The 15,083-nt window shown below is 37.1% G+C and overlaps 1 protein-coding gene across 1 annotated transcript in view; it reads right to left on the reverse strand.

Annotated features, from left to right (window-relative positions):
• LOC127651626 (stromal interaction molecule 2-like) overlaps positions 1-15,083 on the reverse strand; it is a 53,378-nt gene that overhangs the window by 19,582 nt on the left and 18,713 nt on the right. The window contains exon 2 of the mRNA XM_052137562.1: positions 2,719-2,849. Within this exon, the coding sequence (XP_051993522.1) occupies positions 2,719-2,849 (131 nt within the window). The remainder of the gene's footprint in view (positions 1-2,718; positions 2,850-15,083) is intronic.

Below are 15,083 nucleotides of genomic sequence, written 5' to 3' on the forward strand. Positions count from 1 at the left end.
AGGCTTACTTAGCAACTCTCTCTCTCTCACACACACACACACACACACACACACACACACACACACACACACACACACACACACACACACACACACACACACACACACACAGGAATCTGCTGTGTCCTGAAAGAGGACACCAACTTTCAGTGGTGGTAAGGAGGAGAAATTCTTGGGACCAGAAGCACCTGCCATGACCAGAAAGAATCCTCAAAACACACACCATGACCCAACTAAGCATACACATATACACAAAATATACAAAAGAATAAATATATGTACAAACACCCATTTGAAATATCAAAGTTGCCTGTGCAACAAATCTTAACAGAACAGGAGTGTGCAGGGAATCGCTAAATTCACAGGGCCCGGGACAAAAGTTGTATGGGTGGGCCTGCCTTCCTTGTGCCCAACGAGTAGATTATATCACATTGAACCTCCATGATGGCGGCACTGGATAGCTATACAGGCAGTTTCACTCAGTCTTGAGGTAGCGGGTGAATCAAAAGGAAATAGTGAGGGTCTCCGCCCACTCTATGTCGATGGTGACGTCTGTAGGTAACGTGTGGGCAAACAATGTGTGTCAGAGGACGCATTTGCTAGATCGCTGATTTTTCAACTGGTGGGTTGAGAAAATGGGTCACTGGCCAGATAAACGAAATAGTTGAGCACAGTAAGGAAAGCAAAATAAATACTTTAAATAGACAAGAAAACACTTCAGACATCTTTTGTTGTTCAACCAAATATAACGGTATTTCAAGGCAAATTCATCAGTCAATTGGTAGAAGCTGGCCAAATGAATGTCCTGGTCCTGTTTTACTCCAAAAATGTAAACAATAAGAAATAATATTTTGCATGTAGAAAACAAAACCTATTGTTAGGGCCATTAAGATTGTGACATTATCTCCATGACAGTTACACACATTTTAGCTCCCAGTTTTCATTACCAGAATGCAAAAAAAAAATAAAATAAATTATGATCCTCTTATTACCATAACATTAAACAAATTACTTTTTAGAAGTTCTCTCTTCAATTATTGTACAATAGCACTGTTTAATGTAATATAGTAAAATTGTATTACTGTAATAAGAATCATCTTTGAAAATAAAATAATTACTAAAAGTGAAACGTCTGGACACATTGCTTAATAATAATTTTGTGTCCTAAAAAATAATGTCACAATGCAAAAATTCTTACTGGTCCTAAATGTCGGCTTCAAATTTTGTTGTGAAAAATGTTATACATTTATTATTATTATTATTTCATATTGATTTGGGGTTAAACATGACCAGGTTTTCTTGTTAGGGTTTGTGAGAATCACCTAGTTCGAAAATTATAAACAAAACTATGCAAGGTGAAAGAAAATATGACCCAAACTACATTAGATAAGGGTTCAAATGCAGTAAGGATAAACATGGTTTGTGCCTACCACAATGTCTGTTGTGCTGTGCATTTTTGGCTGCTAAAAGAAGCATGAAGAAGCCATTGAAAAATCAAAAGACAGACATCTAATTTATCAAATTTCATAATGATTTTGCATACTGTATAGTTTGCCTATGAAGTTCATAGTAATATACATTTCAGTGTTTAATTTTAAGAACAATTTGTTTACTTTTGTACAATAAATAATTCTGCTACTATCTTGGATTGGCACTTGATGTTCAATGTAAAATATGGGTCCTGAAGCAAAACCAACAGAGATCCTGTGCTAGTTCATAACATTTTTTGTAGTGGACAATGGTTCATGAGCATGTTGTGGTATAACAGGCTGATGGTGATTTTCAATAGTTATTACAGGTATACAATTACTACAACATATTACTATTATAATAATTTTATAGTATTTGTGATGTTAATAGCAATAAAACAAACACATCAAATATGTTTTGTTTTATCAGTACAGTTCAACAGTAAATGTGTCAGCTACAGTAGGACAGGGGGCAAGGGATTTTGGCTGAGAGGTGCATTGTGGGATTTACATTTTTGTGGTGGTGTCAGTTTTCAGAAAAGATGGAACCTTCCACTTGTGAGTGAGTGAGTGAGTGAGTGAGTGAGTGAGTGAGTGAGTGAGTGAGTGAGTGAGTGAGTGAGTGAGTGAGAGAGAGGGAGAGGACATGTCAAACTTGACCCCATCACCACACGTAAACACACACAAGCCTCAAAACTTCAAACACTCCTCGTTCACGGTTCAAAAACACTTCAGATAATCTTTTAGTGCCACATGAATATTCTTTGTTTTATGAAACATTATACAATAATACACAATAATAATACCAGATAATAATACACAAAGTACTTTTGGAGAAAAAATGGCAAATAGCAAGCATAGTCACCAAAATCAATTCACAGCTAAAGATTTTCTTAGGCATAGCGTGCATTGCATGTTTTGAACACATTTAGACAAAAATGCATTTCACACTATTAAACACCTGTTGGGCCACGCATACAACTTAATCAAAATACAAAACAACAACAAATGATGAACATATGCTTTGATCTGTGCAGATGAATATGTTTAGATGTCTTGCTATGTATACACCAACACTCACACATTTGCACATTCACAAGTAATAGAGTAGCCCTATGGGAGAAGTACTCATCAATGTTCTCTTTCCATATCTCTCTCTCTCTTTCTTTTGCAAGGAAGAACAACCGTCAACTTTGCCCTTTGAGGTCCTTGGTCACCCCCCCCCCCCAGACCAAAACTAAAAACTCACCTCCACACTCTCATTGACTTCAATTCCTCCATCGTTATCATCGTCTAGCTGCTTGTGAATATGCCGCAGTGCCTCTAAACTGAAGCGGTCGGCTTCGTTCACACATGGAGGGATGACTGTCGAACATGGATCTACAAAGAGAGAGACACAATCAATTCTCCTTAGTCGGGCACAATTGTTGCATTTTCTCCATAATTCACAAATCTATCTGTCATCTTTTAGTATAAGAAAAATTTAGATATACTGTATATACACTCACCGGCCACTTTATTAGGTACACCTTTACATATACTTATTCATGTGATTATCTAATCAGCCAATAGTGCGGCAGCAGTGTAATTTATAAAATCATGCAGATATGGGTCAGGAGCTTCAGTTAATGTTCACATAAACCATCAGAATGGGGAAAAAATATTTGTTGGCATGTTTGTTGGTGCCAGACGGGCTGGTTTGAGTATTTCTGTAACTGCTGATCTCCAGGGATTTCCATGCACAAGAGTCTCTAGAATTTACTCAGAATGGTGCCAAAAACAAAAAACATCAAGTGAGCGGCAGTTCAGTGGATGGAAATGCCTTGTTGATGAGAGCGGTAAACAGAAAATGGCCAGACTGGTTCAAACTGATAAAGTAACTCAGATAACCGCTCTGTACAATTGTACTGAGAATATCATCACAGAATGCTATTCTGAGATGCGGGTTGGTGCAGTATTGGCGGCACGAGGGGGGACTGACACAATATTAGGCAGGTGGTTTTAATGTTGTAGCTGATCGGTGTATATCTACCATTTATACAAACATACATACATACAGTATACATTTTTTTTTATACCAAAAGATAACTTTTATATGTATATAGTGTATAGTGCAAATTCTAAGTGCAATTTTCATGCCAGGGCAAAGCGCAAGTGGCCGTGGGTAGGAGTGTCTGTGCTATTGTGGGTGTATGCACGCAAACTGAGGGTTGTTTTGTATGGTAATGAAATGGTGCCAAGAGCAATTTGCTATTTTCTTGAGAAATAGATAATTGCACTAGAAGTTTTAATACCACCTCTGGTTTCAGCGTAAAGTCTTAATTCAGTTCCTACATTTTAAGTTTGGAGATTCCACCAGCAGGTGGAAATAAAGTTAATGCCCAGACTCTGAAAATATAGTGGTACATCAAATTATGTCCCTGATGATCAGAGTTGTAGCCAGCTTATCTGAAACATAAAATATTTATATATTTATATATATATATATATATATATATATATTTATTATTATGTTTAAATTTACAATTGTGTTTATGGTGTACTTTGTAGGCCTAAAGGTATTTTTCCACCTGTTGTCGTAGTGATTTTTAAGTCACTGCAAAATAGGCAGAGAGAGAGACTAAAAAGTTTGGAATTGGTAGGCTATGATTTTTTTTTACCACTTCATTATTTTGATTATATTTTCAGAAATGAAGTTTGTGTGCCAATACAATCACTGTTAATACTCGCAATTATTGGTGTCAGTAGATGAAAATTATTAATAATACTTACATTCTCTGTAATTTAATGGAGCCTACATTAAAATTCTGACAAGAATCACATTTTCCTTGTGTGTCATAGAAATGTGCCTGACAATCATCAAGGACTCAGATAATCACCAAAGAACATAATTTTAAATTCTAATTCATTGCATACAGTCCATTTACACTACCAACTTCTTACAAATGTGCGGTCTTGGTTTTTATCGCTGGTGCTTGAGGGAACTGACTATATAAAAGGATGCAGAAGGTGGAATAACAAGAGAAAACCTCAGAATTAAATTGCACTTAATACAGCCATTTGTACATTGCACTTGCGATTTCGACAAAACTACTTGCACCTAGACTTAGTGTGTGCTTGCACGAAAATGGCAAAATTCCATGGCCATGCCCAGACTTTGCACTTATGACTTGTGAAATAGCACTGCGCTTAATGCAAGTGCTCTTAAAATAGTGTCCTATGTGTTTAAAGCAGAACTCAAGTGGTGCTTGTGTGGTGCTAACATTATAATTATTTTAATTCAAATAAACTAAATTCAGTCATAAAATGTTCATGTCATATCTAGTGTTCCAATTGCTCCCAAATTTACAGCCATAATAAATTCTGTATGGTATACCAGCAACAGTGTAAAAATACAGAGTCATTCTTTTATTTTTAACCAACAATCTTGAGATAAAATAGATATTAGTTTGAAATGAAAGACAACAAAACTTTAGAGAGCAGAAGAAAAATACCAGACATCAAAAAATATTTTAAGTTCTTAAAATCACTGTGTTGGAAAAGTCTTACAAAGTGAAAACTAAATCGAAAATTGTTACACTTGCAATAGGTCTCCCCAACAGCTAATTGCACTTATCCTTAGTCTTAAATATCCACACAGATGATAAAACAAAATAGGCCTTACTTACAGTATGTCAACAAGTGTTCCTAAAATTGGTTAATAAGAAATGTTACTCATCAAGGTTTTAGTGTGTGTGTGAGTGTGTGTGTGCGTGTCTGGGCATCTAGGGGTCTGTTTACAATGGCATGCTTTGACCAGTATTGACAAGCTTATTATGTTGCAGGCTGTTGGTATGGCAAATGGTGTTGGTATTTGCTTGGATCACATACTTGCTCTTAAATAAGAAGAGAAGTGTGAGGGAAGAATCCATCCAGTCTTAACAAAACTATTATTGGAAAAGAGCCCTGACTGGACGAAACATCACAGCCAGCACATCACTTCGGTCTCCATCTGCTATGTTGGCTTCTCTTACATAATGTTGAATTTTGAAAAGGCAAATCTAACCCTTCTAAATCAAATAGAATCACTTTGTATGTTAAATTAAAGGGAAATCCATCAGGTGTAGCTAGAGAAGGGTATCACCAAAGAGAGAAAGTGACTGAACTCTGTCCCTGTATGGCTGAAAACAAGCTGAAAATGCTGCTAAACAACATTAAACAAAAGATGGTATTCTCTTAGTATTTGCATTATGACTTGCATGTGTTTCCCATCTGATTACCTAAGTATATTTGTGTACCAGATGTCCCTGTCCACACTCATTTCCATCTGTGGCTTTTTGCATAGAACGAAATTGTGCTGATGGGTGACCACCTCAGGAACACTTTGACAAGAATGAGCGTCTAACAATTACAAACATGCATATCATAGAGTGGGATTTAAAGTCAAAACCACATGGAAAAACTGGGATATATTCATTTAAACCTTGCAATAAATTATGTTTCTGGCCTTATGAATTTATGAGTGTGTAGACTAATGTGAGCCAAGGGAGGCTGGTGGGCTACCGCAAGACAGTGTCTCCCTGTCCAACACCTATGCTGAGCCTCTGGACACTGTAAGGTGAGAATGTGAGAAGCAAAGTCAAATAAGAAATAAAGAGAAAGAACGAAGTACAAAGGAGGATCAGGCTAAAAGGTGCAAACATTTCCTCAGAGAAAGAGAGAGAAAGAGACTCCTTCAGATACACTTTTCCTAAGAGAAAGAGGAATGGTTAATTTGCTTTAAGCAATAGAATTTGCTTCAAGATGCTGTCATGGTACTAACATAATACCAGCATCTCTATTAGTTCTCGATCTCTATATCAGAGCCATGCTTACAATTTGTATAAATGTCCAGAAACACCACACACACACACACACACACACACACACACACACACACACACACACAGAGAGAGAGAAGCCACCTACTTTTCATGGAATAAAATAGAATTTGTATTTATTTATTTATTGCATTTAAAGAGAGTTGCCACAATTGGAAAGGACACTGAAGCATGCAATCTAAGCTACATGGTGTCCTGGTTGGCTAGTTCAAGTCTAACTAAAACAATCCTAACTAAAACAATCATGTTAAATTGTTTTCCTTTTGCAGAGTCAATAACTAAAATATAACTGTTCAACAATGGATCATCTCTCTCTTGTAGAGCTGGAAAATCTAAATAAATTCAGTGAATCAGTTCTTTCTGATAGTTAATGTGAATGAACAGGTTCCTTAATACACTACCGCTCAAAAGTTTTGAAACACTTGACTGAAATATTTCTCATGATCTTAAAAATCTTTTGATCTGAAGGCGTATGCTTAAATGTTTAAAATTCGTTTTGTAGACAAAACAAATTTTTCTGCCACCATATAAATTTAATTATAAAACTAAAATAAAAAAAAATAAAAAAAAGTTATTGAAATTGATGACTTGGACCAAGTAATAAAGAAAAGCAGCCAATAAGTGCCCAACATAGATGTGAACTCCTTCAATACTGTTTAAAAAGCATCCCAGGGTGATACCTGAAGAATTTGTTTTACAAAATGTCAAGAGTACATGTCTGCAATTTCTAGGCAAAGGGTGACTACTTTGAAGATGCTAAAATATTACACACTTTTGATTTATTTTGACGTGCTTCCTGACTCCTACTCCATGTGACCTTACCAACGAGCTTACATCATCCCTCTCATGAGCGCGCACATCACAGAGATATACGGAAGAGAACATTTGTAGTTAAAAAGTATATAAGTATTGTTTTGTTGCTCAAAATAATCAATTGTTTGCATTCAGAAGAACTTTATTTGTCGACTGGAGTTGTGTGGATTATTTTGAGGCACCCTAAATATGCATTTTGGATCATCCAAAAATTGAGTACATTCGCTTGCATTGTTTTTGCATCCTAGTTTTACAGAATACATACTCTAAACCACAACATAATGATGTTTGTTGAAATGCACATCACTTTGACTTCGCCACAGACTTTGTACACCACACTCATCGTACTGTCATCATACTGTATCTGACACATTTCTGATTTTTAAGTTCACTAGTAACGTAAACACAGATGCTTATCCATGTCCTAAAGGTGTAGTCTTTGTATACAGCGAGACCATATGTGCATGATCACAAATACATTATTGTTCTGATTTTAAAACAACAGCATATTACCTGATATACCTGCACATCTTGACCTGTTTTATATTTCTCTAGATCCCCAGGCTGGCTGTTTCATATCAGCAGGATCACGAAATTGTAACAGCACATGGAAATACTTCTGAATATGTGGCTTTAAAAACCAATTCACAGATTCTATTAAAGACCTTTTGCTTCTGTCTCTCTGCACCTCCATAAAAAGTCATATTATTCCTCCACAGACAGGGGCACAGAGAATCCTTTACTTATTATGTTACATAAGTGTGTGAAAATTGCTTCAAAATCTGACAAGGCTCACAAACCAGAAGTTCAGATTTCCAGAAAAGGAGACAGAGCTTGTGTGCCTTTACAGTAGGAATGTGCAGATTGAAGCTGAATCTCAAGACATGAGTGGGCAACCACCAAAGTCGAGAGGGAGTCGATGAGTGTCTTAATTAGGGCAGATAATCATCTAGGAACAACAGCGATAAGTGTTTGGACAAGGGAAAGAGTTAAATTACAAATCAAATAATATACCAATATTCACTCTTAATCAGTTATTTGTTCTTTAATATCAGTAAAGGTCCTTTAATTCACAGTCACAGATAAATTAACAAGTTCTTTAAAATGTAACTTAATTGTTTGCACAAATTACTACATTTGTCAAGTAATTGCTCAGGCGTCTTGATATTTGTAGAGCAGGATGTGGTTCTATAACAGGCTTTTTTTTTATACACTTAGGAAAAATCCAATACAAAGACAGGACATCCAGTGGCCTTTCAAGGACCCCAATGTCTATGAGGGAACATATCTGATAAGATTACTGTTTGAAATAGGGGAGGAGGTCCACTTACTTGTCTCCATGGCTTAATGACAAAAGCAGAAGTAGTGTCACTGACACTCAAATGTTGACTAATTAGGGGGCCAAGCAGCAAAACTGCTGGAACCCTATAGTATTTGTAGTGCTTTTTGGGGTCCAAGCAGCAAAGCTGCTGGAACCCTATTGTAATTGTACTGATTTTCATCTTTTTCTGATTCTTCTTTTTTTTCCTGGCATAAAGTGTCTGGGCATCAGTAACCGTAAATTGTAGAGACACCAAACTTGGCAGGATGATCTCAAATCCCTCCACTACTCATGCGCACAAACGCACAACCATCTGACCCTAGGTGGCGCTATACTAAACAATTTAAAGATTTGGCTCATATCTCTGCAACCGTAAGGGATAGAATATTTCAAATGATTTTTTTCCTCTGATTCCTTGAATCAAGCCCTACAAAATGTATATCTTTGATTTCATTTCCATCTATCACTTTTTGAAGGATTTGAGCGACAAAGTTCAAAATAAATATTACTTCGGTTCAAATGCTAACATATTCTTAAAATATGTATTTGACAAAATAACAAAAATGTCCGCCAGCGGCCAATCAAATTTCAAATGGTCACTCTGACAGAGCTCCAGTGTTTCTCTGTGGAGAGAGGAGAACCTTCCAGAAAAACAACCATCTCTGCAGCTCTCCACCAATCAGGCATGTATGGTAGTGGCCAAACGGAAGCCACTCCTCAGTAAAAGGCACATGACAGCCCATCTGGAGTTTGCAAAAAGGCACCTGAAGGACTCTCAGATCATGAGAAACAAAATTATCTTGTCTGATGAAACAAAGATTTAACTCTTTGGCCTGAATGGCAAGCATCATGTCAACACCTAGCAAATACAATCCCTACAGTGAAGCATGGTGGTGGAAGCATCATGCTGTGGGGATGTTTTTCAGTGGCAGGGACTTGGAGACTAGTCAGGATCAAGGGAAAGATGAATGCAGTAATGTACACAGACATCCTTGATGAAAACCTACTCCAGAGCGCTCTGGACCTCAGACTGGGGCGAAGGTTCATCTAACAAAGGAGTAGCTACAGGACAACTCTGCGAATGTCCTTGAGTGGCTCAGCCAGAGCCCAGACTTCAACCCGATTGAACATCTCTGGAGACATCTGAAAATGGTTGTGCACCGACGCTCCCCATACAACCTGATGGAGCTTGAGAGGTCCTGCAAAGAAACATGGGAGAAACTGCCCAAAAATAGGTGTGCCAAGCTTATAGCTTCATACACAAAACGACTTGAGGCTGTAATTGGTCCTGAAGGTGCTTCAACAAAGTATTGAACCAAGGCTGTGAATATTTACATGTGATTTTTTTTGTTTTTTATCTGTAATAAATTTGCAAAGATTTGAAACAAACTTCTTTCATGTTGTCATTATGGGGTATTGTTTGTAGAATTTTAAGGAAAAAATATATTTAATACATTTTGGAATAAGGCTGTAACAACAAAATGTGGAAAAAGTGAAGCGCTGTGAATACTTTCCGGATTCACTGTATGTTCATGCATTTGCTTTTGTTTTATTTTCTGATTGTATGCTTATTTCCCTTTAAATATGCACATAACAGGCAAAAAACTGGCCACTACAGCTGCCTTTAGTGTCGTCCCATTTCAAATGTATCCCCCAAAACAAATCTTAAAATTATGATAATGAAATTCCTTCACAAACTCACACAGTTTAATCTCGATAACATGTCAACCGCTATCAGCTATAAAAAGAGCTGATTGTAAAATATACATCTTTTGATGTGCTCAGACACAGAGATCTTTCCTGTGGTAATGTTTTAAAAAAACATGAAAGAATGGCTCACATAAGTTCTTACGCTTACTTGAGCTAATATACAGAGGGAAAAATATAACACAGCTGAAAATAATAAAGACAACAAGTAGGGAGATGAGTTTGAGGTTTTATTTTATTTTAGAATTATTTTTTGTCTTCTGCTTCCTAATACCTTGCCCTCCTCTTGCACTCTCTCTGTATATTTAATTGGCTGTGGCTCATTATCGGGCTCTTGCTTGTAGGGACTGTATGCACACCTGATTTCAAGACGTGTAGATATAAAGCGGTTTTGAAAACTGTTGAAGCATCTGGGACTAGTACTGTAAACTAGTCTTAAAACCAACAAATGGCTTACTACAGCTGACTTTGCAAATTAAGCTGGAATACCAGAAATAATTTATTTTCAAATAGAAGAATCATCAGCTTCAAAATCTGGTAAATGTTTGCCAACAATGAAACCATTTGGTTATTGTGATATTTGCCTTCAAATCAGCATTGCACTGTATTGGTCTCTGGACATTCCTCCAAACTAAATACCATAAAAGATACAAATCTTCTTCATTAGTCTGTCTCCTACTGAAAATAGCATCATAATTGCTGATTTCAGTAACATCATGCATATGTGAGTACCCTCTCAACATCCTGTACAAGATCTCTGATTTCCTGATTGTCTGGAACTACCTCCTCTTCACTCTCCTACAGGTTCTCTAAAATGTTAAAGCTACAAAATAAGACACACATGGCATAGGCAAAGTAAGAGGTGTTCAAATTTAAACTAGTACTTCTCATACTAAACGGTCCAAACAAGAGAAATGGAAACTCTATTTCCAAATTTCCATTTCAGCTTTAAAACAAGGATTCCACCCAGGAATGTCTGGTAAAAAGGTATCCTCAAGAGCATGTGAGCTTTATTTTCCATTTGTTGAAGACTTGTTTTGTCACTCATCTAAACGACTTCATCAGCTGCCTGATGGCAAGTATTCCTCAACATTTAAACATTTAACACAACATTTAAAGCTTAATGAGCAGGTAAATGTGCCAAAACAGCATTATACATATCTGACAGTGTTAATTCAATGGGAATGTGACTGGGTCAGGTTGTAACCTAAATGACTGCGACACAGTATCCAGTGTACTGCAGTACATGCATTTTCATAGATCTTAATACTTTAAAAACAGAATGCAGTACACAGATTACAGATTACACATATAGTAGGTAACATGTACAGTAGTACATATGAAAACAGCAGTAGATTGATCTGACTTATAAAGCGTCACTTTGACACATGCAGTACTTCTGCTTTATAGAAGCATGTGATCAATGGTGCAAACCGCAACACCACCATACAAGATGACTTCAGAGAATGCTATATTCAACCCTAGACCACCACTGAGGTCATGTTAAAGGGACCACTGGAAATATTAAGCTCTTCCCTCTATCCACAATCAATTATCCAAACAAAGTTCAACCAAAACTGCAGCTCATAACAACAGAGGGCATTTTTCTACATCTACAGAGAGTGTAACTCAAGCGGTTTGTGAATCCAGATAAGCATCTATTGAGAACACACCTGTTTTGGGGGCCTACAGAGCTGGATTACCACTAACCTCACAGCTAATGCTGATTCATCTAGTACTTCAGCCCACTTGACCCTCAATGCACAGTAATCTCAATAAATGATGACTTGATTTACTTTTTCTCATTGAGAACTGCTGAACCACAGGAGTTCAATATATAGGTGTATACTGTATATATGCAATTATCTCCATTTGAGGTGCAAATGTATGCATTTTTAGAGTCAAGATTACCCCAGAGCCACTCCTGCAGGCAGTAAAAGAAAAATGTAAGATGTTTTGAAGAACACTGTGTAGTGTAAAAGCAGGAGAAATTGATGTCTAAGATGCACTCATTTGTGAGAGATAAAAATCTTATTGCATGCCAATGTGACATTTTCACACTCTTGTTTTTCTAGAGACAGAAAAGTGAAAGCTTTTTTTCCTTGTCAAGAAAACATCCTAAGAGCTCTTTCTATTTCTTCAGAGCTGCACTATGCAAGACCTGCAGAGCAAGAGTAAGTGCACACTCCAACTCTCTCTCCGAAGAAGAGGGAAAGTCCCTGAAATGACAGGCTGCTGCTATTCAGTCAGTTAATTTGTATGTGTTTAGCGCTTTTCACGACACATAGTTTCAAAGCAGCTTTACAGAAAATCATGCTTTAACAGAAAATTGAACTGTTATATCTATAAAAAGTCTTATGAGTCATAATTGTGTAGTTCGATTAAATATGAGTGTTAAATGTGTATAAAAATAAATGATTAAATAATAATTGTATTTAGAACCTTTCATCCAAAATACCATGTCATTGTCCACCTATAGTACATTAAAACAATAACTCAGAAGTGTTGGTTTGGCCAACACGGTATAACAATACAACAAGAGACGTTGCATGAGACTAATATTTGAGATATTTTGTTGCACCAGTAAATACTGAAAAGAATGGGTGGAGATTAATGTGACATGAACGTAACATTAATTTGTCACATTTTTATTTACTTAATATTTTTGCTAATTTGATACAGTTTGCTTTCTGCTACCAATAAGAGTGTTTATACTCTCAGCTCCCTTTAACACCCAACCTTTAACCCTTTAATCAGTGCATAAATCTGCAGATTCCATCTGGGCCTACATAAAACAAACACTTAAAGCAAAGTTTAAATGTGAGAGTGTGCAAAGGAGTGTGTTTAAGTGCAAGAAGATCAAGGGCACGTAATCTAGTGTCCACAGCTAGACTAATGTCAGCCCTTTTCCACCAAAATTGTGATGGTTCTCGTGCCGAGCCTGTGCTCTGCTGGTTCACAGTCAGAGAAATCTGGAGCCTATCGTAAACCGGCCGCATTTTTCCAGTGACATGAGTGCCGAAAGGAGACATAACGCGTTACCGTCTACATGTTACTTTCACGTGAGTTTGTAAACAGATTTTACGTCTTTTTGAGGACATAATTAAAAATACGGAGCAATGCAATACATCATTATTACATTGCTCAACAAGATTGTCAGATACAACATCTACCCTAAAGATGACAGGTAATGCACTTACATTACAGGTGAAACTCGAAAAATTAGAATATCGTGCAAAAGTTCATTAATTTCAGTAATTCAACTTAAAAGGTGAAACTAATATATTATATAGACTCATTACAAGCAAAGTAAGATATTTCAAGCCTTTATTTGATATAATTTGGATGATTATGGCGTACAGCTTATGAAAACCCCAAATTCAGAATCTCAGAAAATTAGAATATTACATGAATTCAATAAAAAAAAAAGGATTTTAAATACAGAAATGTCGACCCTCTGAAAAGTATAATCATGCATATGTACTCAGTACTTGGTTTGGGCCCCTTTTGCATTAATTACTGCCTCAATGCGGCGTGGCATGGATGCTATCAGCCTGTGGCACTGCTGAGGTGTTATGGAAGACCAAGATGCTTCAATAGCGGCCTTCAGCTCTTCTGCATTGTTTGGTCTCATGTCTCTCATCTTTCTCTTGGCAATGCCCCATAGATTCTCTATGGGGTTCAGGTCAAGCGAGTTTGCTGGCCAATCAAGCACAGTAATACCATGGTCATTGAACCAGGTTTTGGTACTTTTGGCAGGGTGGGCAGGTGCCAAGTCCTGCTGGAAAATGAAGTCAGCATCTCCATAAAGCTTGTCTGCTGAAGGAAGCATGAAGTGCTCTAAAATGTCCCGGTAGACGGCTGCGTTGACTCTGGACTTAATAAAGCACAGTGGACCAACACCAGCCGATGACATGGCTCCCCAAACCAACACAGACTGTGGAAACTTCACACTGGACTTCAAGCATCCTGGATTGTGTGCCTCTCCATTCTTCCTCCAGACTCTGGGACCTTGGTTTCCAAATGAGATGCAAAATTTGCTCTCATCAGAAAAGAGGACTTTGGACCACTGAGCAACAGACCAGTTCTTTTTTTCTTTAGCCCAGGTAAGACGTTTGACATTTGAAGCCCATGTCCAGGACCCGTCTGTGTGTGGTGGCTCTTGATGCAGTAACTCCAGCCTCAGTCCACTCCTTGTGAAGCTCCCCACACATTTGAATGGCCTTTTCCTGACAATCCTCGCCAGGCTACGGTCATCCCTGCTGCTTGTGCACCTTTTTCTTCCACACTTTTCCCTTCCACTTAACTTTCTATTAATGTGCTTTGATACAGCACTTTAAGAACATCCAACTTCTTTTGCAATTACCTTTTGAGGCTTTCCCTCCTTGTGGAGGGTGTCAATGATGGTTTTCTGCACAACTGTGAGGTCAGCAGTCTTCCCCATGATTGTGAATTCAACTGAACCAGACTGAGAGACCATTTAAAGGCTCAGGAACCCTTTGCAGGTGTTTAGCTGATTAGATTGTGACACTTTGAGCCTACAATACTGAACCTTTTCACAATATTCTAATTTTCTGAGATTCTGAATTTGGGGTTTTCATAAGCTGTAAGCCATAATCATCCAAATTATATCAAATAAAGGCTTGAAATATTTTACTTTGCTTTTTATGAGTCTATATAATATATTAGTTTCACCTTTTAAGTTGAATTACTGAAATTAATGAACTTTTGCACGATATTCTAATTTTTCGAGTTTCACATGTATATTGTATGAACTATGGCTTAACTTGCCAAATTTTGTAATCTATTACAGTGGAATCATGGCTAACATTGGTGTAGCAAATGGTTATATTTAGATTTTTTATATGGCATATAATATTATTGATTGAGAATCCCAATATTTTACTTAACAGA

The sequence above is a fragment of the Xyrauchen texanus genome, chromosome 1 (assembly GCF_025860055.1).
Source record: "Xyrauchen texanus isolate HMW12.3.18 chromosome 1, RBS_HiC_50CHRs, whole genome shotgun sequence".
Taxonomy (NCBI): Eukaryota; Metazoa; Chordata; class Actinopteri; order Cypriniformes; family Catostomidae; genus Xyrauchen; species Xyrauchen texanus.